The sequence below is a fragment of the Misgurnus anguillicaudatus genome, chromosome 4 (genome assembly GCF_027580225.2).
Source record: "Misgurnus anguillicaudatus chromosome 4, ASM2758022v2, whole genome shotgun sequence".
In the NCBI taxonomy this organism is placed as follows: Eukaryota; Metazoa; Chordata; class Actinopteri; order Cypriniformes; family Cobitidae; genus Misgurnus; species Misgurnus anguillicaudatus.
This window is the reverse complement of record NC_073340.2, coordinates 94,744-121,789: the sequence shown is the minus strand read 5'-3', so window position 1 is coordinate 121,789 and position 27,046 is coordinate 94,744. Positions and strand designations below refer to the sequence as shown.

The 27,046-nt window shown below is 36.3% G+C and overlaps 1 protein-coding gene and 1 long non-coding RNA gene across 2 annotated transcripts; one reads left to right on the top strand and one right to left on the bottom strand.

Annotated features, from left to right (window-relative positions):
* Positions 1-224: 224 nt before the first annotated feature.
* LOC129425763 (uncharacterized) lies at positions 225-10,641 on the bottom strand. The gene is made up of 5 exons (XM_055181891.2): positions 10,367-10,641; positions 7,390-7,450; positions 6,376-6,519; positions 4,203-4,448; positions 225-2,049 (listed from the first exon to the last, which is right to left on the bottom strand). The coding sequence occupies exons 2-5, from the start codon at positions 7,448-7,450 to the stop codon at positions 1,748-1,750; spliced, it is 753 nt and encodes a 250-aa protein (XP_055037866.2). The 5' UTR covers positions 10,367-10,641; the 3' UTR covers positions 225-1,747.
* A 214-nt stretch (positions 10,642-10,855) lies between these two features.
* Positions 10,856-24,900, top strand: LOC141363663 (uncharacterized). Its single transcript, XR_012369145.1, has 4 exons — positions 10,856-11,210; positions 14,730-14,834; positions 14,944-15,151; positions 24,030-24,900. It is a non-coding gene; the product is annotated as an uncharacterized lncRNA (long non-coding RNA).
* Positions 24,901-27,046: the final 2,146 nt, after the last annotated feature.

The window sequence follows — 27,046 nt, the reverse complement described above, 5'->3', positions numbered from 1 at the left end:
TTGCAACAATTAACACTTGTGAAAAGCGCTATATAAATAAAATTGAATTGAATTGAATTGAATGCACATATGAAAAATTAACAAAAAAACACAATATATACACATATATATACACACATATAAAAATACATATGCATATACATGCGCACATACTAAAATAATAATAATAATAAAAATGATAATAAAAAATGTATATAAAAAAATGGTAACACTTTATTTTGATGGTCCCCCTATAGATAGTCTGTTGGCTATCAGTTACTTTTCAACTAACTATCTACTTACTCTCATCAGTATAGTATCTGTAGATGGTCTATTACATGTTTCTGTAACAATCATTAAACTGTCTGTAACATTTAAACGGCTAATAAACATTTTGTCAGGAAACTGTTAGTAATGTGCTGTCAATTAAAGATGAACATGTTCAACAGCGTATTAGCAGACACGCAACAAATGTTCAATAACTTTTCAGTAATTCAAGTACAGCAAAGTAAGAGAATTTTTGTCAGTATTTAGTTAATAACCAATGTATCAACAGACTTTCAGTAAGCATTCAGTTGACTATAAGAAGCAACTCAGCATTATTTCAAATTAACTTTAGGCATTCTAACCAATGCATCAACAGACTTTTAGTAAGCATTCAGTTGACTGTAAGTAGCAACTCATAATATTTTAAATTAACTTTAGGCATTCTAACCAATGCATCAACAGACTTTCAGTAAGCATTTAGTTGACTGTAAGTAGCAACTCATCATATTTTAAATTCACTTTAGGTATACTAACCAATGCATCAACAGACTTTCAGTAAGCATTCAGTTGATTGTAAGTAGCAACTCATCATATTTTAAATTCACTTTAGGTATACTAACCAATGCATCAACAGACTTTCAGTAAGCATTCAGTTGACTGTAAGTAGCAACTCATAATATTTTAAATTCACTTTAGGTATACTAACCAATGCATCAACAGACTTTCAGTAAGCATTTAGTTGACTGTAAGTAGCAACTCATCATATTTTAAATTCACTTTAGGTATACTAACCAATGTATCAACAGACTTTCAGTAAGCATTCAGTTGACTGTAAGTAGCAACTCATCATATTTTAAATTCACTTTAAGCATATCAGGCTGCTAAAACTCCATCTTTTGGCAAGTATTTTCAGAAATGCGTTACTTACTGTTTGTTACATATAAATTACCTTTCAGTAGAGAGTAATTTTACTTTGAGGTAAATTCATCTTTTTATCTGTTGCCACAATAGGCCCATCAAAATGAAGTGAAAATCTTAGGGATGCTGTTGAATGACTCTTACATCAGACAACATGGCTACTAGTCAGGGGATTTTCAGCAGACTGTCAATAGACAGTAAACATCATCACTACTAAATATCTGTTATAAGACAAAAAAATAACAGCAAAACAGAACAAGTACATAGATGCTGAACGAGGAAAATATGCAGACTCATTTGTTTGTTCAATCAACTCCTTTTAATGACCTTGTCAAAAAGGATAACATCAAATGAAATGGTGATGTGTACATTTTTAAATCAAAAGAAATAAGAATGCTCATGTGGACTCATGAAAAAACAGAGGATCAAACATGGAAACAAAAGTCTGCCTAGAATGACAAAAAGGGTTTGTAAGAATATGTTCCCTTCAGTTCAAACAATGTTTTTAATACTAACTGTTAATGATATCTACTTTTTAAACATATAGTGAACAGCGAACATAGCTAAGAAGCTTTTTAACAGATCACTTATTTAGACAAAAAGGCAAAAGTGAACCTTTCGCTTTCATTGATAGGACCTTTCTTAGAACATCTCCTATAATGTGTTCTTTGCACTTTTGTGCAAACTCCGCTAGTTTTCCTGGAGTGAAGGTGATGCTGTTAAATTGTGCTCTGTCAGCAAAATACAGTTCTGCGATGGGAGCGAGCTGGGCAACTGCATTCCGAGACACACCTTCTTTTCGGAATGCTTTTGTCATGGTTGCTCCACGTTTTGTCAGCTTCAAAAGCCTTTTATAACGCCTTATGACATCACGGACATTGTTGGCTGAAAAACAGACAGCACAAACAAATTATTTAACTCACTGACAGAGATACCTCTTCCCAAATCAATTTATTTTAAATAATATGGGGCCACATGTTTCTTTTGTTGTATTAGACTGTTAAGCGTTGCTGTCCCGAATACGGGACACCTAAGTTTGCATTAATATTGTTGATGTAAATTTTAATCCATCACTACAAACTATATATCGTTGGAAAGGGAAGCCTCCAGAATAGACATTTCAAAAGTGTTTTATAAAATAAATTATGTAGGGAGAGTAATTTATTCATTTATGAAGAGAGTGTGCCTCAAAACATTTATTTTCTGCTAAATGTCACTGTCCCACCAGCAGGACGACTACATTTACTTCAATATTTGCATTGAATTCTTATCTAATCATGACAAACTGTATATTGTTTGAAAGCTCCAAAAGGGTAGATTTAACTCAATAGGGTGGGGTGACGCTTAAAAGGTTAAAAAGCCAAGCCGCCTTCAAATAACTGCTAAGGATATTTTTCTTAATATTGTTTGGCTTATTATTTGGTTTATTATTTTAAAAACTATCTTATCCAACTAGATTAAAGACTAAGGGTTTTCTTTTACTCTTTACAGGGGTAGGCAAGTTCGGTCCTAGAGAGCCGCAGTCCTGCATATTTTAGCCTAAGCACTGATAATCTAACCTGCTGTCTAAATCCTAAAGACATTGATTAGCTTGTTCAGGTGTGTTTGATTAGGGTTGGAACTAAACTCTGCAGGACTGCGGTTCTGTAGGACCGAACTTGCCTACACCCGGGAAGAATGATAAATTACTAATAATATTGGTTACATTTTAACTACTACGTACTTACAACAAAACAATTAATTGTCTTGTAAAAAGTAATTTTGTGTTTATGTTGCATTGTAAAACATTTCTGGTGAACAGAGTCAGTAGTCAACAGTAAAATTACAAATATATATTACAAATGTACATGCAGGTATTTTTTAATGTAAGTACAATGTAAAAACGTGTATGAGCATGTGTGTGTTTGAATTTGCATGTTTGGTGTGTCCACATATTGCTAAGGTTCAACTATTTACAATTGCTGTAATTCAGGGGTGTCCAAAGTGGGTCCTGGAGGGCAGGTGTCCTCCTGCAGAGTTTAGCTAAAACTTCCCTCAACACACCTGCCTCAAAGCATCTAATCTGCCTTGTAAGACCTTGATTAGCTGGATCAGGTGTGTTTGATTAGGGTTGGAATAAATCTCTGCAGAGACACCGGCCCTCCAGGAGCAGGAATGGACATCCCTGCTGTAATTGATTAATGATTACGTGATAAAGCCTCATTAAGTAAATGGAATTTGCTGCTGATGTGACCTGCTTCTCAAATTACTGTGAGAATATCTTTTGCTGCATGCCCCCAAGGGTATAGGTGGTTTCATCGGATGCATGTGCGGTGACGCGAGAGGCGTCTGGTCTGAACTTTACTTCCAGTTTCAGTTTTTTAATTGTCTGACTTGTTGCTAAACTGAACTTTTGAACAAATACCTTGTCGAAAATAACAAAAAGTTTTGGGTTCCTAGGTAATCTACGTGTTGTTTACTTTGCTTGTTATATGAATAAACAACATTTAAAGTACTTTGTTGTTATTTATTCTTAGCGGAGTTTACCGGAAGTTACGTGTGGACCACAAGCGCCACTTGTTACTGCTGAAACCGTCTATAGCCATAAAAAAAGAAAAGATTTTTGTGTAAAGTATAAGCCAAATATACATATTTTTTTCTGTCAGTATAAGTCAAGTATACTTAAATATCATTTAAACAGTCTACAAAAAGTAGACTGAAATTTAACTGTCTAATTTTAAGTTTTCTAAGTTTAAAAGAACTATATTAATACTCAGTGAAAGCGATAACTTTTTCGAGGGCACATGATGCGAAGCTCGTAACAACATATTAGCCCGTCGTGTGTGGCTCGTCATTTCAAAATATGTGTTTGCACATAAGTTCACATGACACAACATCTACATATTTTGACATGACAAGCCACACACAAAACACTCCGAACAGATTTTGAACTCGTGCCCCTCAGAAGAGAAGTCACCAGCCGCCACTGCTAAAACTTGAATAAACTTCTTTTTCGTAAGAGATAAAACAACAATCAATAAAATGACCACTGCGTTTACCTCGTTTTATCTTGTCATGTTTATCTTTTTTCCCCTTCTTTTTGTTCTTCTTGTGTTTCCTGCTCTCTGCTTTCTTCTTGCTTTTCTTTGTTTTTCTTCTCTGATGAGTCTCTGAACTTGAAAAGGATTCATCACATGATTCTTCTGTGACTGATGACTCCTCATCAGTTGATGTGTTCGCGTCACTAGATAGGTCAACAGCACCCGTTTCTTCATGTGCCACTGATCTACCAGGAATTGGATCAACTGAATGAAGAAATAAAACAAATATAGAATTAAAATCAATAAAAATACAATATACAGTTTTGATCTCCTTATATTATCATTGTATGATACGTTATGATATGATATATAGTTCAAAATACACTCTAACACTGTGTCCTAATTACACAGGATGCTATAACGCCAGTTAGCATGTTTTTTTACCGCCCATGTTAACAAGTTAGAGCATGCACGCATGAGCAGCACGGCCTTGCCGTCGGCTCTATTTTTTCCTGCGCTGCTCATGCTCAAAGTGCATTGTTTATGGTTTAAATCCTCGTGGATTGACATAAAAAAGTGTCACTTTACCATAAATCATGAATGTGATGCCAAGTGTGTTTTAAACAGTCATGACTTTGAGCAATTTAACAGAAAGCAATGAAATATTTAAAAACACACTGTTGCCAGAACACTGCACTGTTATTCACCTTTTGCCAAGCACTAAATGAATCCTCATCTAGCTTAATAATCTTTAGAGAAACAGATACATCTGTAAATCTTGTGCCTAAACTGTTGAAGGGAAACATGTGCTGTCAATCACTGAGTGAAATATTTTCTTTTATCGTAAACTTCAGAGAAACAGATTTAATAATGTGCCATGGAATTTTTATGTCTATAATTGTGCATCTGTCATAACACGGACCAGAACAGCATGAAAACAATGTGGATTAAACAAATTACAAATCATAAATTACACTGACAGTCAAAAAGGGTATTGAAAAGGTTTTGCTCAGAAATGCATGTAAAATAAAGTAATGTGAACTTGAGATTTTTATACTGTTATGAAACTGCACAGTATGCGCTGCAAACATAGCCAGTGTGAAAGCACAATGGGGATGCGCGGCAAAAGCTCCCGTCACACGCTGCTTACGCTTGCGGGATGAAACAGGCGGAAGCGAGCGACAAGCAGTTTGTCTATGACGCTAATGCGAGACACAGCTAAATAAATTAAAAACCCCAGCCAAACAGAATGACGTGTAGGAGGGTTTTCTCTGCAAGTACTGCACTTGCAACAAAATGTATAAGTACATTATTAAATTCATAAATATTACACCTTAGAAATATAATAAGAAATACATACAGTTTTTGATATACTCTTTAGCATGAAATACACTTGTTTGTTCAAACTGAGTTTCTTCAAACCACATTCCTGAGCCCCTCAACACTGCACATTTTACATGTCTTCTTTATCAAACACGATTGATTATTTATTTCTCCGCCAATGTTTTTATAAAAATTGCCAGCCAGCATAATATCTTCGAAAAATGTTTTTATTCAAATATATAAACAAACAATATTCCAAAAAAAAAAATTAATTAATAAAAATAAATAAATAAATTATATATATATATATATATATATATATATATATATATATATATATATATATATATATATATATATATATCCTATCTTCATTTATTCTCATTTTATCAGCTCTCCATTATGGGTAATATCTTACCAAATTATATAAAAAATTTTGAGCAAGCTGAGATAATTGCATTTTGTAAAAGACTTTTGTTAGAGATCAGATTTAGAACAATGATCAAAACATACACAGAGTTTTAACTGTTTTCTGGAGAAGTGGATGCTTCAGTGTTTTATAAGTTATGTAAGAGCGCCACCTGGTGGATAGTAGCGGATATATGGATTGCAGTAAAAACTCGTCATTAGCAGGGGAGCGTTTTCTCTTAATTGACGAGGTGGGGGTTTACTCGTCAATGGCGGGGAATAAGTTAAGGACATCAGCTCATTAGTAGAGACTCTACTACCTGAAATCAGTTTGTCAGACAAAAAAGATATACAAAATTGTCAGTGCTGGGGGCTCCAGGAACGAGGTAGAGAACCACTAATCTAATACATACAATGTATATACTAATATTTTATTTATACAGTGGGTACAGTATGTTACCTTTCTGTGCTGAAAGCTCCACTACTTGTTGCCGAAGCTCGGTGTTTAAGGCTTCCAACTCATTCACCTTTTCTTGTAATACGTCTACTCTGTTCTGCCACATCAATATTTCTTGCTTTATTGGCTTCATTGTTTTCGCTGGAGCTAAGAGAACAACAAAAACACATTGACAGCTATATTTCACTGTTGTATACAGTACAAACCCATTTATATTTAAGCAATATCGCTCGAGTAGGAGTGTGATATAGCTCTATATCATCACGGCTGTGATTAGGCCAGAGGCACGAGGCCGTAGGCCGAGTCCCGGCTCCGAGAGCGATATTGCTTTTATACAACAGTTCGACGGCACACTTTGAAAAACGAAAACTAGAAAACAACAACGGAGTTATTTTAAAAGCCTCTTTGTTTGAGAACTACTTGTTCCACCACGGATTTGAGGGCTCGAGTTCTGATAAGAGATATAGCTCCGGGAAAAAATGTGTGTTTACATTCCTCTTTCCAAGTGTTAATCGTCCACACGATGTGACAAGACATTACTCCTATTAACTTTAACGTAACATCCAAGAGCGCTGATCTTTGACGGAATAATAACTTCCGATTGGGGATTCAGAGACTGATTTACGAGCTAGTGAACTAATGAGACACACGGAGAGTGATTCAAAACAGCGTGTTTGTGTGTGTCCGTGTGTGCCTGCAGTTTTTCCATTCAGAGATGAGCCTGTTTAGAGGACCTCCATTCACTAGGTGGCGGAATGATACGAAAGGTGAAGCGGTTACTGTGCCGTTATCAGTAGAATATTGCACGCCTCTTAGCCAATCAGATTCGAGAACCAGAAAGAACTGTTGTATAAAGAGTTATATACAGAGTCAACACTATTGTATACAGAAATAACAGATTATGTAAATGTATATAAGGGGATAGCAGACTTCCTAAGGCCACAAATAAACTACAGAAACCAGTGTGGTACGAAAACTGCTTTTAGCTAAATGATTACTAGTTGTCAAATGGCTTACCTTCACATTCACCCTCTACACTTTCCAAGTTGCGTTTTTTGCGGGTGTTGTAATGTGACATCTAAGAATCAAAAAATAATTAAATTAATATGCTGTATCAAGTCACATACAATAGCATGTATCCAATCAATGAGCAGATGTATAAAAAGTCTTTATGGTAAGACTGGCTTTTAAGAACTTATCTTTATATGAACCAGTTAGATAAGTTGTATCATTCTTACACTTTTGTCTTAAATTTGTCCAATGTTTGGTAACGCTTTAATTATAGCCTGAAATGTTGTAATTAAATAGAATTCACAGCACACATGTTTGTAACACAGAGTACCTCGTAGGTATAAGTGAACAATATTGTGAACAAAGTATTTATACTGGAGGTATTTTATAACTACCGGGTACCTATTGTAATATTATGTGGTAGGTATAACTTACTGTAGGCATAGGTAATATAGACCCCTTCAAGGTTTGTAAACATTGAATGACTATCGGGTGCGCGCACAGCATGGGGTCAAACTGTTCATACCATCAAGGCTTTATAATTTAATCTAACAGGGCTGAAAAATGATGACTCACCTCAAATGAAGTGAACACTACAAACACAAGCCTCTTTGATCTTTGCATTGTCCCAGTCTGCATGTTTAATTGCTTGCAGCCACAGATGTCGTATTTTTTGATTTTGAGATTCTGCATGAATCGTGAAAACTTAACGGAAGACCTGTTGCGATTTTCACAGCCCACGACGTAAGTAGGCCGTTCTGACGATACCGAATAATACGCAACTCAATCTGCTGTAATGGCTTTTCTGACCCCGACATGCGCAGTGGGAACCGCCTGTGACGTGAACCGTGAAGGGGTCTAAAGGCAAATTATGTATTGAGTTTTTGTTAGGATTTTATTTAGAACTTTTCATTTAAGCTACTTAAAGGCACTCTTAGCAAATCTGCATGACGTCACTTCTTGTTAACGTTCGAAGTGTTGTTAAACAAAACGAAGCACAGCTAACTCCTCCCCCTTCTGTGCTTTCTGAGAGAGTCATGAACGCGCCCAACCCCCAAATCCTTCTTGTCGTTTATTGGCTGGAACACTTTGTTAGCGTTAGGTTTGACCACTTTGTTTTTGTTGCAGTTTGTGGAGCCTGGGCTGTCTACAGAAAGCACATTTTTTTACAGTGTGTCCAAAGGACAGGCAGCAAGCAGATAGTGAGATGATGTTTACTGAAACAAAAAAATGTATGGCCTAAAACGTGTGAATTCGCTAAGAGCCCCTTTAACTGATGAAAGTCTACTGTATATAGTCAATGTCTACGAGCCACATCAGCACATAAAATATAAATATTCTTATTACACGGCTCTCTGGAATGCTTGATTCTGATTGGTCAGTTGAGACATTTGCATTTGGTTCGTTCTTTTCAAATAATAACCGCTCCAAAGTAATAACGCATAGCCAGTACTACTTGTACGATTTAAATCGCTCCGCGCCAATAAAGATTACTGTTTGGCGCCATCTTGTGACAAACACTGGACAACCACAACATTTTGACATTAATTTTAACATGTACAGTACGGAAAAAACAAAACATTTAAACAGTGGATAGAAGAACGAACAACGACAAGACACAGACAGCTTACTGAGACTGAACTTGACAAAATAGAGCATGACAGCTACGAAGCCAACACACAAAAAAATACAGAATGGGCATTAAAACTTCTCAAAGACTGGCTAAAACAGAAAAAATGGAGACAGACAAGTATGAAGCAGAGGATCTTAATAAGGTATTACGATCATTTTATGCATCTGTGCAAAGTTTTGCGGAAGGATAAAAATGTTAATTTAAAACAAATATGCCAATAAAATGATTCAAATTCATATTCATGTCCAGTTTTTTTCTTATGTGGCAAGTAGCCGTGTAATAAGCGGGATAATGTAGAGGCAGCCGGTAGTTATTGGGAAATAAGCCCCTTCAGTGTGATACAAGACCCTTCGCTTCGCGTCGGGTCCTGATCACACTGTCGGGGCTTATTTCCCGATAACTACCGGCTGCCTCTACATTATCCCTTACATAACACATCCCTTTTATTTCAGTACATGTAACCTAAACATACTGTACAACTGATATGGTTTTAATAGCAAAAATGCAGCTTAATTTTGTTTAATTTAATTGTGTTTCTGTGTTTCAAAGCAAGTACAATAAAAAAACAGCAACTGTTCATTGTAATTACTGTTAAAATATACCCTTTGGTTCCAGTTATGGGATAGTTATGGTGTAATTGTTACATTTGCAGGCTGTAAATTAAAGTGATACTTTGTTGCCCTCTTTAACATTGATTCAATGGTTTCTATCTGCTTTCTTGCTAACTGGGTTATTTTTAAATTGTATTTACGTGGTTCATAGATATCTACTATATACATACATGTTCATCAGGTTAGTAGCCTATATGAGAAAACTCAATTAAAAACATAATAAATTCATCATCCCTCTATATTATCCGTAGACTGTTGCCTAGCCATACCTACCGTGTAATATTACAATAGATACCCGGTATTACAGTGTAAATAATTTGTCATTTTCATTTTCCTTCCCCAGACATAACATATTGTTCTCTTATACATATGAGTACTGAAAATGTACTCTGTTGTTACAAATACTGTAGGCACGCTGAAAATATTGATTAATTATGTGGTACATTGCAGGGTTCAAGCGCATGTCCACGTGTTTCAATGTAACTTACTTAAAAAATGTTATTTTAACTACGCTTTTAAATATTTAGGAAACTAAACAAAAACGTTTCAGTTCATGTGTGATTAAAAACATCTATAAATTTAATCAAGTGAGTATACAATCAAAAAGACCTGTCACAGTACAGTACAGATGTACAATTTCATAGAAACCGTCAAACGCTAATAACTTTTCTGTAACATTACTTGAATCAGGACATCGTACATTGAGTCAAAAGAAACTGTAAGTTAAAAACTAAAATACCTTTTTCCACGGTTGTCAAAACGTCAGGAGAGTTCGGTTACACCGACTACAGGAGGAAAGATGGCTTTCTGTCCGTTAAGGAAGCTACATTGGCGGCAATTTTGAAGCACCTAACTTAGGTAGTCTTCCTCGAGAGGGCGCTTGGCTGCTCAGAAGGATCATCATAATTGAGGGAGACACTAAGCATATAATATTAAAACCTTTAATATTTTTAAACAATAATCGTTGCAGCATACAAAATTGAAAATTATATTGAACAAAACACAAATACAAAAATAATAATGATTAAATAAAATGTGTGCGTAAGCTAATGGGTGTGGTGACGACAGCGCTGACAATTGTCTCAGGTACCACGTGACCATGACGGTGTTCAGTCGGGATAGAAACTCATAAATAATTTTAAAAAGCCATAACCCTTATAATTGATTAGCAATTAAAGTAGGTAAATCAAAGAGTATAATGTTTATTATTTTATTTAAAAAAAAAATCCAAAATAACTGGGCCGCCCCGCCCATTTCCGGATTTGTCTGTTCGCGCCTGACATGTATTGCGTAAACAGAAAACGCGCCAACAACAGAGAGACAGTACGCTAAAGAAATTAAACTTAGAAACTAAAATTAGTTAAAGGTATAAATGTATATACTTTTACATTTTAACACGTAATGATGAGTAGGTTATTGAGAGGACTCATTGAGAAAGTTTATGTTAGTGAAACGAGCAAGTCACGTCTGAAACTAATAAGGTGGATGCAAAGAAAAAGATTACTCAAAGGAAAAATGAAATGCAGGCGATGCAAGAAACGCATGAAAATTGTGATCTCTTCTTGTAAAGATGGTTACATCTGGTATGTATGAGATTTTCTTTGTTTGTTCATTCCTTTAGTAATTCATTCATTTAGCTATTTGGCAGGGGTGGAAAGTAACCAGTTAAACTCACGTTACTGTAATTATTAAGTATTTTTTAAGGTATTTGTACTTTTTATGAGTATATTTTTAATTTTGTAATTTTACTTAACATGAGTACAAATAGGCTAAGTAATCTACTTTGCAACTTAAAAAAACACACACTGACTGTACAAAAATACGTTGATTGCTAGCATTTCGTTCGTCGTCATAGAAATTAAGCCAGAGTTGTGTACAGGCCAGGGGGTTGGGCTCCGTCATTTATTTGAGCCACTGTCCATCAACGCGTTACACATGGCTGCGGTGAACTGTTGGTTGAACTGGATTCCAGAACCATACATAAAGCATTGTGATATCAATTTGCTCAGCTTGAAATCCGCTAATTCCGCTCCACACTTTCTATTTTCCGCTCACTGACTCGTCACAGTCCGCTCATCGCGTGGAGATCGGAGTTCATCTCATCCACAGGTAGATACATTTACAATACAGATAGTTCTTTATCTGCTGAGGTAGTACTTTGGCAGTTTATTTAGTATTTCTGTCGGCATTGTATTATTTTGCCCCTGGACTAACGTGCAGTAATTGCGAGTCTGTTTGTTTGATCATATTGTTAAAAACTGGTACAAGCGTTTCTAGTTAAGCTTGTTTATAACGATGTAAACAGGCTAATCATTTTTAACAAAAGTTTTAAATCTCAACTCGTAAATGAACGGACACTTAAACGTCTGTGTTTTTTAAAATCACATTTGGACAGCTAAAAATAGCATCGTGCAACAAAACACATGTGCTCAGAATTCAATACATTAACACATGCGTTAATGTAAAATAGTTAAACAGTACACAAGCAATTAGCCTCATATATTTGTAATAGTGTGTAACACTCATGTTCCTCTGGGCTTAGTTAAACAGTAGCCGTGTCCCAATTCAAAGGCTGCGACCTCGGTCTTTTAAGGTGGCAACCTCAGAAGTCCATAGCTATGTCTGAAACAGCTCCCTATCCACTAGTGCACTATATCGGCCATTTTGTAGTGGTGTCCGAAACCTGATGCTGAGTCCCAATTCGCCTACTTATATTACGACCTAAAAGTATGTACTGTTTTTGTGAGGAAAACATACATACTTTTGAGTGTGTAGCAAAAGAGTATGCACGTTCTGGGACATATTTCGATGACCTCATGCAACGTGAACGAAAACGTGGTTGCCTAGTTACGCACATCACGACTGTTAGCAATATTTCATTAATTCTTATAAATTATGTCCAATATAATTTTATTTACTATTCCCATCTTCTTATCATCATTGTTTTTTCTCATGTGCAATGTCTGTAACGAAAGCTACTTATTTTAAAGTCAAAATATTTAAAGTTTATAGTATAACTATTGTTTAACGTATTTTATACTTATGTATTTAACTCAAAAATACCCAGATGAAAATGAACCATGCTTTTACTATAGTAAAGTGTAGTAACCATGTTTCTTTGGTTGGACTAATAAAGATAACATTTGTACAGCCACAGTATTACTACAAATAAGCCAAAGGGTCAGTGTGGTTAAACTCCTCCCTCCCACACGCAATGGGTTGTGAACTTGTGGGCAATATTAGCCATTAGAGTGTGCATTGATCTGCCCTTCGAATTCTAGTTGGAAATAGTAGACCATCCGGGTATCTTTGGGATACTCATTTCAACATACTACGAATTCAGGATGGATAGTATGAGAATTGGGACTCAGCATGAGTGAACAACTTAATTTCCTACATTCATTCACTACTTTTTACCCACAATGCACTCTGATTTTGAGGGTACATTCTATGTACACTCGTTCACTCATATTTCCCATGATGCAATGGGAGAAGAACGTGTAACTTGAATCAGCTGAAGGATACTGAAAGTAAACACCAAACAGTTAGGTTTATACACTTTTGTTACCTCTTGTTGTCAGTTATTTTCTTCTTTTTGAAAAACAAAAAACAAATGAAAAATAATTGCGTTACCTTTTATTTAAAATCTAATACACATTTTTATTAAACAATAAATAAACAGCAGTAAATAAATATTATAAGCAGTTATTTTGCTCTCTTTATTGTCAACTAATAGAATAAACATGACAAATGTGAAAAACAGTAAGAAAGTAAACTTTACCATTTCACAGCACAATCAATAAAGCCACACAGGTGTTTATGATGAATCTCTGCGACAGCTCTCTGGCGCATGATATTTACGTCAGTGTCCGAAACGCTCACTCATTTTCATTTGCTTCTTCCCCATATACTGTACTCATTTGTCATTCCCCATATAGGGAATAGTGAATGAGTGAACGAGGGAACGGTTTCAGACACAGCTCATGAAGAGAATTGAAATGAGACGGTCTAACCTTTGGAGGTTAAAATAAATATGGAACTAGATAATATTAAATTATTTTACAAAATATGACTCGTTGATGTAGATTAAACTATTCAACAGGATATCAAATTAAACAACCTTAAAAATATATGCAACATAAACATAATATTAATACAAAACATAACTTATAATACTAAAACAGTGAAAAAGAAATGTTTTCTGATAAATACACACTTTTTTTAATAAAGGTTTTAATTTTTTTTTTTATAGAATATCCAGCTGTTATATAAACCCTTTTACAGCTCATGTGATCAAATAGCGGTGGTGTTATTCCCCAGTGGTTCTAACGTGTTAGCACCAGCATCAAGATGTCTGGTTGTTGCGTTTGGTTGCACTAATATAATATATTAATATTATATACGTATATATGTATCTGGCCACTTTAAATTTGGCCATCTGCTAACATTTTTTATCAACTCCACAATAGTACACGGATCTGGTAGCTGTGTTGAAAAAGTTGATAGTCAACTTTTTAAAATAACTTTCTCTGTCTGTGTTGTTTCACTGCTGATTCTTGCCATACTTCTGTTGCCAAACTGCACGCGCATAAGTTGCCATGTCGTCATTGTGTACAAACAGTAAAAGGGTCTATGCAGCCGTTGCAGGCGCGCAATGAAGCTTGGCATAGCCTAGGCTGTTAAGGATCCATTTGTTCTATCCTTAACAGCGCGGAGAAATGAGGACGCATTTTGAGGCTTCATTCTAAGCATCCTTTGAATTGCGGCCTTACTAGCCTCAACGTGAAGACGCTTTGACGCGCTCTGGAGGTCTTGCGGCGCAAATGAGGCTTGTAGCGCGGTGCGGTAGACGCGATTCCACCTCATTCGCGCGAATGGCACGAATTAAGTGTTGCCGCGGCTAATGCGCAAGTTGAAAAATTTGAACTTTGGTGGAAAAACGCGCCGTGTCAATAAGTAATGCGTTTTAAAACAGGAATGCAATAATGTAAACATGGCCTTAGGGGAACGCTGTTTCATTTTGCTGTGTACAGGTTGGATAGTGTTGACAATAAAGCTACCCTGACTCTAAAATACTTCATATAAATACTGTTCATTTGCAGGCAGTGCAAAAAGTCATGCGGACGAAACAGAAAAAGCATTAGGACCAACTCAATTTTTTCCAAATCCCATGCAAGCCTTTTTAGTTGGATGAAGTATATACACAGGTAAGTTTATATTGTCTGTAATCTCTAGTGCGTTTTTATCCATCACTGTCTGAACATTAAATTTTTGATTATGCCCTTGTACAATAATATTGCATTGCATTATGTTTAGATTTTCACAGGGTCTTCATTTGAGACAGGTGGATATGATCCAAGATAACATCTCAAAGAGTAGTGCAACTCTGTCCAAGATGTCCATGAAATTGCGCAGTGTATGTGTGAGAAGTATGCGAAGGTTCAGGAAAAAAAGAGGGCAAAAAGTTGGTGGGCTCAATGTATGTGTACACATTGATGAAAGCAAGTTTCGCCACAGACGAAAAGTAAGTTTTGAATTCAGAAAACATCTATTTTCTTCTAATGTGGATGTGTAGATATAAGAAACACATTTTTGCATTGTTTGTAAATAGACACTTTTTATAAGACTATAACATTTGGTAGAGCTACAGTAGGGGTGCAACGGTACATGTATTCATTTCGAACCGAATCGGTACGGGGGTCATGGTTCGGTGCATGAATTTAAACGGAGAATACATGGTATGAAAATAAAAAAAACTTGTGTGCAAAATAATTAATGTAATGCGGAACTACTGTTAGATACGTGGGTTCTTTATGGACAGCTAATCTGTTGCCCCGCTTTAGCTCTGAAGCTCTGATTGGCGCCGATGCAGCCGAGCTCCGCCTATGTATGCGCTCTATCAGAGCCCATTTACATTCTGGCACTCTGCAGTTTTTTTTCAGGTCGACGCCGGTCCAGTCAGTTAGTGAGCAGCGATAGCAAGGATGGCAAGTGATGTTCCACAAGAGTTAGACGCTCCGCCAGCCTCTTTAAGATCGCAAGTTTGCCAAAACTTCAGTTTTCCATTCAGTTACAATAGTAACGTTACAGGCGAGACAGTGGTGGAAAAGACGAGGACTGTGCGTCGGCATTGTTCAGCAGTTGTTAGGTATGTGAGTGGAAATACATCTAATCAGGGCTCTCAAGTCTCACGCATTCACCTTCACACACACGCATTTCAGTCAGTTCACATGCTCACATGCCACACTTTGTATTTCTCACGCTGAGAAGTAGGAGATAAATTGTCCTGCTAATATACAATTAATGGATGAGGCGCAGTTTTGTCGAGTTCAGCTGCTTTTTTAAAATGTGCTTAACTTTACGCAGCGCCATCAGCGTCAGAGTACCGCGAGAAATCTTGCGGAGGAGGCTGATTTCAAATCGCTCTCGCGTTACTCTGACGTCATCCACTTGTCGTTTCTTGCAGCGCCTCGTGAAGTCGGACACACCTATTAATTCATCCTACAAGCCTATTTTTTTGCTCTTTAGTACATTAATATGAAATAAGGCCAAAATGTAATTTTAAAATGTATTTAGGTAACACTTGTAATACATTTGAACCCATATTTGTATGAAAGATGAGTACAAGATTACTTAAAGTGGTATACATTTTTGAAATACGAGATAGTATGTTAAATGCATTTCAGTTCATATTCATGACATCTCAAAATAACACTAATAAGGACACCTATAATTTTAAGATTATCTTAAGTACTAAAAAAAAATCCCTTCTTCATTTTTGTTTTGCTTTTCCCTCCATTGTACCGAAAGTGAATCAAACCGTGCCGCCTGAACCGAGGTACGAACCAAACCGGGACTTCTGTGTACCGTTCCACCCCTAAGCTACAGGATTAACCATAAGAAGATCACAATCTTGATTTAAATACCCACAAAATACTTGTTTTTAAATGACATAAATTTGCCTGTGCCAGAGAAAGCAGGTGAACTACTTAGGGATGGGCAACTTACCAGTAATCATTTGTCAGATGGATTTTGGACTATGGTCTCTAAGGCCCCACTTACACTATCCAAACCAAACTGTACACAAGTGCGATTGTACTCCTCCAGAAGCACGCACTCACACTGTACTTTTATTGATCCGAGCCTGGGTGCGCTTTCATCATTACGATGCGATTGTTTTGAACAAAGCAGGAAGTAAAGCGCTCTCTTAACACTGGAACCCATCATAATGTTAAGTCTGTGTTTTTTATCTAGAGTTGTTTGGTCCGCGATGACATGCAGCCCTCTCACGTGTATCATATTGCTTAGTTGGTCTGTCACATGTGCAGCTTATACATTCACATAAACCTGCTGCACGCATTATGAAGTTGAGTGGTCGTGCAAGTGACGTATCTCCTTTTGAACCGCCCTCCAGCCCATCGCACTCCAGCCCACCTCTGCAAGCTAGCCAGGGCGCGATTAACCAAACTGTGCCTGTGCGCGGTATAGAGCAATCACACTAGTCAAACCAACCAGGCTTTGAGGGTCAAACGTGCCCGGGTGCGTTTTGGTTTGCATAGTGTTGAGTGCACGCCAACTTAGTTTCTCGCTGGCATGATGTTGCTCTGCTTAGGGATGCAGCGATTAACCGGTTTTACTTTTAACTACGCTTTAAAATGTCATGTTTACTAATTGTAAAGGCTTTGTAACAACAGTGTGTTTCTGGTTCATACACACACCAGATTCATAAACCACCAAGTGGCGCGGATGTGTTTGTGTGCTTGTCTGATGCAGGCTGGTTGGTGATTTGTATGATAAGGCCCTGTGAAATACATAGTGCGTCTGTTGTTGGTTTGTGAATCTTGTTTGTGTGTGCATGCATGTGTGAAACAGAGCCACACTCCAATCAGTCCATGCATCACTACAAACAAAACCTCCTGCCTAGGCCGGTATGAGATCCTGGCGGTATGATAACCTTAAAGCGAAATTGAACCCTAGACATTTTAGCTTGTTATCATGGGTAATTTATGTCCATTTTGCATTTTACATGGGAAAAAAAAAGAATTTGCACAATTTTGATTATTAGATTGATAGTGTGTTGAAGCTGAATTTTTGTAACAGACTTTGATGGACTCAATTAACCAGAATGCACTGCACGAAACTGAATCATTAGCTCTACCCACTAACCCATTAATTGTGAAATTGTGTAACCGCTGATCGATGCAGTCTTCAGGTTTGTTCGACCTCATGCGGTGCCGCATGACAGCCAGATGAAATCCAAGTTCCGTGGGACTTGCGGTACTTTAACGTCATCCAGCTGTCGATTCTTGTGGCTCCACATGAAGTTGAACAAGCCTAATAACTTTTACCGCTCAACCAGCTCTCAAGTCAACTTGAAGCCGGTAGACAAACTTCACCATGGAGTAACTCCGCTTTTACTGTCTCTGAAGTAAATCACCAAAGGGAAATTGCCAAGAAGCTAGATAAAAGAAGACTAGAACCTGTGTGGTGTGTGGATGTAAGGCAGAGATGTTCACAAGTCTCTGAGCTCGAGTCCGAGTCAAGTCTGAAGTCTTTGAGCTCGAGTCCAAGTCAAGTCTGAAGTCTTTGAGCTTGAGTCCAAGTCAAGTCTGAAGTCTCTGGGCTTGAGTCCAAGTCAAGTCTCAAGTCTCGTTGTCACAAATAAAACTCTAATAACAAAGTAAGAAATTATAAACATTTATTAAAAAAAAACAAAGTTGCACATTAAGTAAGGTCTAAAATTAGCATTAGGTACAGAAATTAAATTAAATGGATAATAACACTGTCTTTATTGTACAAATTAAATATTATTATTATCCTTGAGCAATAGAAGTGATTTTCTGTTTGTCTTGGGTTGTTTGATTAACATAAATGACACAGACTTAAAGGGGCATTCAGTAGGATCTACCCCCATCTAGTGGTGGAATTGTATTTTCCATTCAAACGAACAGTGCTTACTAGCTCCTCCCCTTTCCAAATGCGTGTTTCAACTACGGTAGCCGTTATGTAATCGCCGATCTCCTTGTCTGTTGCAGCTAGATCACGTGTTCTGAATGAAAACGCGTTGTGGAAACGCGTTGGTAGGCTAGTGCTTTTTGTCCCTCTCTGTTATTATAGTTTATCAATACGGCGGAACGATATGGATGCCTCCTTGGACTTACCCGTTCAATGTAAGTAAAGAGAAGAAATTCTAAGCTTACAAACAAAAGTCAGATCACTGGCAGAGGTCATTTGACACCAACGAGGACATATTTATGAATAAAGACATTGATTTTGATGAATAAAACACTTAAAATCTAACTGATTGGCCCTTTAAGTAGGTTAATTGAGGTTACTGTCCCTTTATTAAGAACAAATAAGCCCAGACTGGTTTCTGACTGGTTTCTTAAGACATAAACAAAAAAATTTTATTAGAAAAAGAATACTGTGAGATCATTTTGCGTGTATGTGCCTTGTCAAGAAAAGAAAGATTTTATGTTGGCTTAACCTTTGAAACACTTCTCTCCGTATGTGCACCACTGAGGACACTTAAACGCGTGCTCAAACACAGACAGAGGGGCGAATTCAAAAAAGCGCTTCAGGAAGAAGATGAAGCTGTCGCTTCACATAAAAAACGTTATATTGTTTTTCATTGCTCTATTCAGCAAATGTATGTTAATCGACTCCAGTATGAGACAAAGTAGCGCAACTCTGGAGCTGACTGGAGCTGGACCGGATACACTTAACCGCATGTGCATACAGAAATCTGCTCACTTTTTAACCATTTAAACAATTGCAAGCCTTAGAAACACGTTAATGATAAACTTACCCTATTTAAATAGCATATTAATCCGCAAATCGCATGCGAGCCGAACCGCGGATCTGTCACAGCACTACCCAAAGCTTCAGATGAATGCCACAGCAGCGGCTGCCTGCAGGTACAGTCGACATGTATGTTCGCGGCCGCGCGCGCGGAGCAGATACGTCACGTGTTACGTCGTGGGCAAGTTGTAGGTAACGGAGAGAGCTATGACAGCAAGCTCATCAGACATTTCCTAAAAATAAACATTGTTCACGAGTCGCGCGGCTCGAGTCCGAGTCGAGTCTGAAGTCTTTGAGGGTCGAGTCTCAAGTCGAGTCTGAAGTCACCGTGTGTGCGACTTAAGTCGCACTCGAGTCCGAGTCTCAAACTCGAGTCCCCATCTCTGATGTAAGGACAACAAATTCAGGCCACCGTGAGTTTTTATTGTTTACATCAACGCAACCCTCAGTTGACATTTGACACAACAGATTACTTGAAAATTTGAATATGCAGCCAGCATTTTCGTAAGGAAGATTTCGAGTACTGTTTTCAGCCCAGTTTTTCCGCGGATTCGGGTAATGTAAAATGGTCAAAATATCTAAAACATAATTTCGCTTAGTTGTTGCTAGTGTTTTGTGTAAACATACTACGTAGAAAGTTATTATCATGTTGTTGTTATTATGAACACGAGCAAAGCAAGCCAATGTTAGCTCATCCTGTGCAGCTGTCAATCAAACCCTCAAACCCCCCCTCCATTTAGAACATTCAGAATTATGTTTTCGTGCATTTTTCTTCCAGTGATTTGACGACGTGTCAAATCACTGTTACTGTAGTAGTTAAAAGCTTTAATTTTTAAATGGAGTTAGAACATTTGATGGCAGCACAATCAACTACATATATGTGTTGAAATATAGTGTTGGAGCATAATGTTGTTTTAGGGTGGACTTCTGCATTAAGCAAAAATACCACAGTTTCACAGTGTTGCGGTATTGCCATTTTCAAATGTCTGTGTATATAAAAAACACCTTTTCAAATAGACACAATACATTTTATTTTTAATCAACATACAACATGTATGCCAGGTAAAAATAAAGCCTTTAAATTATAATATTCATAATACCTAGGGTATATTCAGGGCTCCAGACTGCCACCAAAATTTGAGAGTGTGCCCCTGAATTTTTACATCCACACATGTGCGACCAGTAAATTTGGCTTTTTTTTTGTGATGTGACACTGAATTTAAAATGGCACATTGAACTTTCTGCATCTATCATCAAATTATTTATTAGTAATAAGGTATTACTTAGTAGAAATGTGAATATTTGGTAAGCATGTTTATTTACGGTATGTGCCGCAAAATTTTCTGGTTGCGCCCCTAAAATTTCAGTTAGGGGGCACTGTGCCCCTAGTGAAAAAAAGTTAGTCTGGAGCCCTGATATTAAATGTAACATTAAATCAATTACATGACTTAAAGAGTAACTAAACCCTAAACCAACTTTTTTAGTTAATGATCTGTAAGAATGGGGCGTTATTAGTGCTGTTCATTGATTTTAGTAAGTTTTTTTGACATTTGGATATTAAGTGTTTCAATTAGGGCTGGAAAAAGATTAATCGCGATTAATCACATACAAAATAAAAGTTATTTTTCGCATAATATATGTGTGTGTACTGTGTGTAATTATTGTGTATATTTAAAAACACACACACACATACATATATTCAGGTCAGATTTTTAAACTTAATATATAATTTTTTTACATTTATATATAATATAGAATATATAAAAATATAAATAAATAAATATATGTGTATATATATATATATATATATATATACACACATATATATATATATATATATATATATATATATATATATATATATATACACACATATATATATATATATATATATATATATATATATATATATATATATATATATACACATATATATATATACATATATATATGTAAATGTTTAACTCTTTCACCGCCAGCGTTTAAAAAAAAAGTTGCCAGGCAGCGCCAGCGTTTTTCATGATTTTCACAAAAGTTGAATGCCTTCCAGAAAATGTTCTTCTTCAAATATATAAACATACAATATACCAAATGAAAGAACAGACCCTCTGCTTTCAAAAAAAAAAACGTTTCATCCTACCTTGAGTAGTTCTTTTGTAATCAGCTTTTGAATATGGGTAGGTTTCTGCAAAAACACCACGTTTTGAGCAAAAATCAGAGATAATTCCATTTTTGTGACGGAGTTTTCATAGAGATCCCATTCAGAGCGATCTTTAAAACAGACACGGACATGCAGCAGCTTGCCATAGGGCAATACTTCCGGGTTTAAAAAGTTGCGGAAGGGCACCACCTAGTGGATAATAGCGGTATTGCGGAAAGACAGAAATACTCGTCATTGGCGGGGAAGCATTTTCTTTTGATTGACAAGATATCTCGTCAATGGCGGGGAAAGAGTTAAATACGTACATGAATGTGTGCGTATTTATATGTACATAAATTACACACAGCACACACTCATATATTATGCCAAAAATCACTTTTATTTTGTATGCGATTAATCTTTTCCCAGCCCTAGTTTCAATACTACAATATATGGTGTAAAAACGTCTGAGTGCTGCCCTCTTCAGGTTGAACGGTGGCTACTGCAGTTGAATTTTCCTATTGGATGTTGAGTCCAAAAAATAACTTGTAATGTAAGCAAGTTCAAGCTCACCACGCCCTTGTTACGATCTCACCACACACTTGGTACGAGCTTAGTTCGTCCCCTCTATCTCCGTTGGGATCTGCCCAATTTCTTGCAATTTTCAAATATTGCCAGTGGGTGGAGTCAGGGTCTGACCAGGGGTTTAGTTACGCTTTAAGGATTTAATTAATTTTGTAAAACACAGCTCATACCTTGGAAACAGTATCACAGAACATTTTAGAACACCGAATATTGACTGTTTAAAACCCCGGTATACCTTGAAACCGGTAACCGCCCCATGCCTACTCCTGCCCACAGGTCCCGGATCCACGAACCAACACGGTGCTGATTGTCTGACTGACTGCAATTAATTGTAACATTCTTTTAACGTGTTAATAATTCATTAATTAATTTCATGAGTTAATGCTGACAGTGCTAATATTTATATTTGATTTGTTTAATATTAAGCTGCACCTGTTAAAATGACTCGCAGTACCTGGTCCAGGAAGACCCTGTTTTATTATTAGTTTTGAGTGGTTCTTATAATTTTCACTTAAAAAACGAACCAAAGTAAGAGACATTTTCTCAGGCCAAAATTAAAAGTTCTCTACTCCAAGAGAAATGTAAAAAAAAAATGAAAAAATATATATATATATATTTAACAATTGTTCAAAGGTGTGTTTGTGATTGTATACATGAATGTTGTGGAATTAATTAATGAATTAATATGATCACACCAACAAAATCTATAATCGTTGCATCCCTTGCTCTGCTGCATGTATGGTTACAAAAACTTTAACCAAGTGTTTTAAGCCATAACAATGCAATCGACATACGTACATATGATACAACTAAATACAACTCAAATCTAGCCACAAACTAACCCAATCACATCTGGAGGTTTTTTCCATGTTCCAGGGATAAAATCTGAATTTTTGGCAGGGTTCATCTGATAAATTCACAATAAGGGGCTAGATATCACATTACTGTAATCACTTCAACGCGCAGACTTTCCAAACTGTCATTGTGTACAGTATATTAGATACTGGGACAAAACAAATAGAAAAAATATGTTTTAAGTTTAATGTTTCATCGGGACTAGCTGGCTAACTAGCTATGCTGTTGCATGGTCCACTTTTTAGGCAGTAATAGAGGCAAAACAGATCCGAGATAAGTTTTGGCTCAATTGGATAATTATTTTATTTTATTATTTTTCATTTTATTATTTGTTTGGCCTTCTAAAAGACCAAATTCAAATGAAATGTAGACTGAGACACTAAAAAATAGAGGGTTGAGTGGACCCAGAGGTCAACCTTTTGTCTCTCTAAATTCTACAGACAAAAATGACACTGTTAATCAAACTCTTAAAATACCAAATATGTGCTTGTAAAATGTGTTTTCTTCATCCAGTTAAAATGCAATGTATTAAAAATACATATTGTACCATTTATTCAGTGAAGACTATGCACTTGACTTGTTTATTATCAGTTTACAATGAAGCACTTCTTTGTGTTTATTATAGTGTTCATCTTAATGCTTGTAAAAGTTTATTTCATCACAGACTGTTAACTTATCTTGGGTGAGCTTGAGTTTGTCTGTTTCTATTAGTTTTTTGTGATATTGACACTAGTGAAAAGACTTATGGAAATTCTATGGTATCAAAAATAAACCCATTTAAAGAAAAAAATAAGTATATCATGATATCATTATCAATAAATAAAATGGCGCATATTTTAATAAGATTTTGTTCATTATTCACCCCTATACAGTACTTGTTGTGCACCAAATATCTGAATTATCACAGAAGTACTAAGATAAAAGTAAAAATAACTAAAATAAAAGTCTTGAGAATTATTTGAGGCTATTGTGTTTAACTTCTAAAAAAATTGTGTTTGACATTTATTTTATTCTTTTTCAGTATGGGAGAGGGCGTTTGGGGGGTGCATGGAGAAGAAAAAGCTGGGTATTCGGAATGGTTGAGATTTTGCCCTCCCGAAAACCAGTACTGCGGTTGGTGGACAAACGGGACAAGACAACCCTCTTACCAATCATTGAGAAACATGTAAAACGAGGCAGCATTATTCATAGTGATGAATGGCGTGCATACTCGAGTCTTCCAGAGAGAGGATATCAACACCACACAGTGAACCACAGCATTAATTTTGTAAACCCATTGACAGGGGTACATACACAAAACATTGAAAGGGCATGGACAAACTTCAAAAGGGAAGTGTGGAGGTTGCGTGCAAATCGGTCAGAGAAGTCTCTCAAAAACCATCTGATATATATAGAATGGACTTATTGGTTAGGCAGGAGACATAGACAGGGAATTCTTGGGAGGCTTTTGCATGATATTACTCAGTTTTATCACTGACTTTTTCTATTTTCTTTTTTGTTTGAATTTGTGTTTCTCTAACTGTTGTTTTGACTTGTACAATATTTTCATGTTTTTACATACCTTTTGATTTACTACAGATGCACATACATCAGTGTAAAAAAGAGAAAAGGTTATTAAAAGGAGTTGATTGAACAAACAAATGAGTCTGCATATTTTCCTCGTTCAGCATCTATGTACTTGTTCTGTTTTGCTGTTATTTTTTTGTCTTATAACAGATATTTAGTAGTGATGATGTTTACTGTCTATTGACAGTCTGCTGAAAATCCCCTGACTAGTAGCCATGTTGTCTGATGTAAGAGTCATTCAACAGCATCCCTAAGATTTTCACTTCATTTTGATGGGCCTATTGTGGCAACAGATAAAAAGATGAATTTACCTCAAAGTAAAATTACTCTCTACTGAAAGGTAATTTATATGTAACAAACAGTAAGTAACGCATTTCTGAAAATACTTGTTTTAGCAGCCTGATATGCTTAAAGTGAATTTAAAATATGATGAGTTGCTACTTACAGTCAACTGAATGCTTACTGAAAGTCTGTTGATACTAGGGATGCTCCGATACCACTTTTTCCATCTCCGATCCGATTCCGATACCCGAATTCTGAGTATCGGCCGATTCCGATACCTGCCGATCCGATACTACTGTATTTTTCTTGAGCAATTTAAATTACACACAGACACACACACACACACACACACACACACACACACACACACACACACACACAGACATACACTATATAAATGTCTAAATCTAGCATAATATAATTATATTATATATAATTATACTTTTAAATTAAAAACCAATAATTTAAAATGATTTACAAGTTACAAGAACATTAGTAATTATTAACCATGGCAGTGTTTAGGAGAAAATAAAATAGGCACGTTTGATCAAATAAGTATGCTAAATATATTTTCCTTAATTGCGCAAAAAGTCACAGTAAAAAAGCTTTAGTGTGCAGATGGTTATTTTGGGAATTATGCACTTAACCGGACCTTTTATGCACATTTCGGGTGCAGAATTGATGCGCCTAAATCATATTGAGTGCGCATTCTGCGCAATACTGTGCAGCATTGATGCTCTAGAAGCGTCCTCACACTCGCATGGGAATCCTCGCTCCGCAATGGAAAGCTAAGTTCATAACTATTAAAACACAAAAAGATTTGATGCATCGTGTGCTCAGCACATACTGAATTGCATCCATCCAACAACTTACTGAGACTTTATAAAATCAGATCTTTAAAACGGCCTACAGTTATTGAGGGTTCGTGTGTTGAATGACGCGTTTTATCCGTCCGCTTCACCTGTGAATCCTCAGCACATAGTGAATTGCATCCATCCAACAGCTTACTGAGACTTTATGAAATCAGATCTTTAATAAAGCCTAACGTTACAGTTATTGTGTGTGTTATTGTGTGTGTGCCTGTGTTGAATGACGCGGTTTTTATCCATCCGCTTCTCATCAGTGGATTAACTCAGTTTGCAAGTAAGTTACAGTGTTTCTGTGAACATGAATATTTTTAAATGTGCGTTTGTTCCTTCACATGAAGCTATTGAGTGTAAGATCACTTTGATTATAGTGCATAAAAACGTTTATGGTGCTTTTATAATACTTTGACGTTTTAATCGCTTGTCAGTGACAACCATGGGTAATGCGCAGTATCGGAATTGGATCGGTCCTGTTAGTCCGATATCCGATCCAGCAAAAAATGCCGGATCGGCCCCGATACCGATCCAGAATATCGGATCGGTGCATCCCTAGTTGATACATTGGTTAGTATACCTAAAGTGAATTTAAAATATGATGAGTTGCTACTTACAGTCAACTAAATGCTTACTGAAAGTCTGTTGATGCATTGGTTAGAATGCCTAAAGTTAATTTGAAATAATGCTGAGTTGCTTCTTATAGTCAACTGAATGCTTACTGAAAGTCTGTTGATACATTGGTTATTAACTAAATACTGACAAAAATTCTCTTACTTTGCTGTACTTGAATTACTGAAAAGTTATTGAACATTTGTTGCGTGTCTGCTAATACGCTGTTGAACATGTTCATCTTTAATTGACAGCACATTACTAACAGTTTCCTGACAAAATGTTTATTAGCCGTTTAAATGTTACAGACAGTTTAATGATTGTTACAGAAACATGTAATAGACCATCTACAGATACTATACTGATGAGAGTAAGTAGATAGTTAGTTGAAAAGTAACTGATAGCCAACAGACTATCTATAGGGGGACCATCAAAATAAAGTGTTACCAAAAAAATATATATAAAAAAATAATAATAAAAATAATAAAAGAATAAAATGATACAGAATAAAAAATATATATACAGGGAGTGCAGAATTATTAGGCAAGCTGCATTCTTGAGGATCACCCCTGCCACTGTACAACTACAGCGCTCCTGGTCAACTCAAAATGCCAACAAACCCTCAAACCTGAACATTTAAGTAGTAAAAGTGAAATTTTGGCTTTATTAAGAGAATAGTTCTATGTACATCATTATTAGGCAACTATTAGTGTGCAGA

Bases quoted from the DNA above. Each gene is read 5' to 3' on its own strand.
- LOC129425763 (XM_055181891.2), bottom strand. From the start codon at position 7,450: ATGTCACATTACAACACCCGCAAAAAACGCAACTTGGAAAGTGTAGAG. The intron at 6,520-7,389 runs GTAAGCCATTTG...TTGTTCTCTTAG, and splicing joins TGTAGAGGGTGAATGTGAAG to CTCCAGCGAAAACAATGAAG. The intron at 4,449-6,375 runs GTAACATACTGT...TTCTTCATTCAG, and splicing joins GGAGCTTTCAGCACAGAAAG to TTGATCCAATTCCTGGTAGA.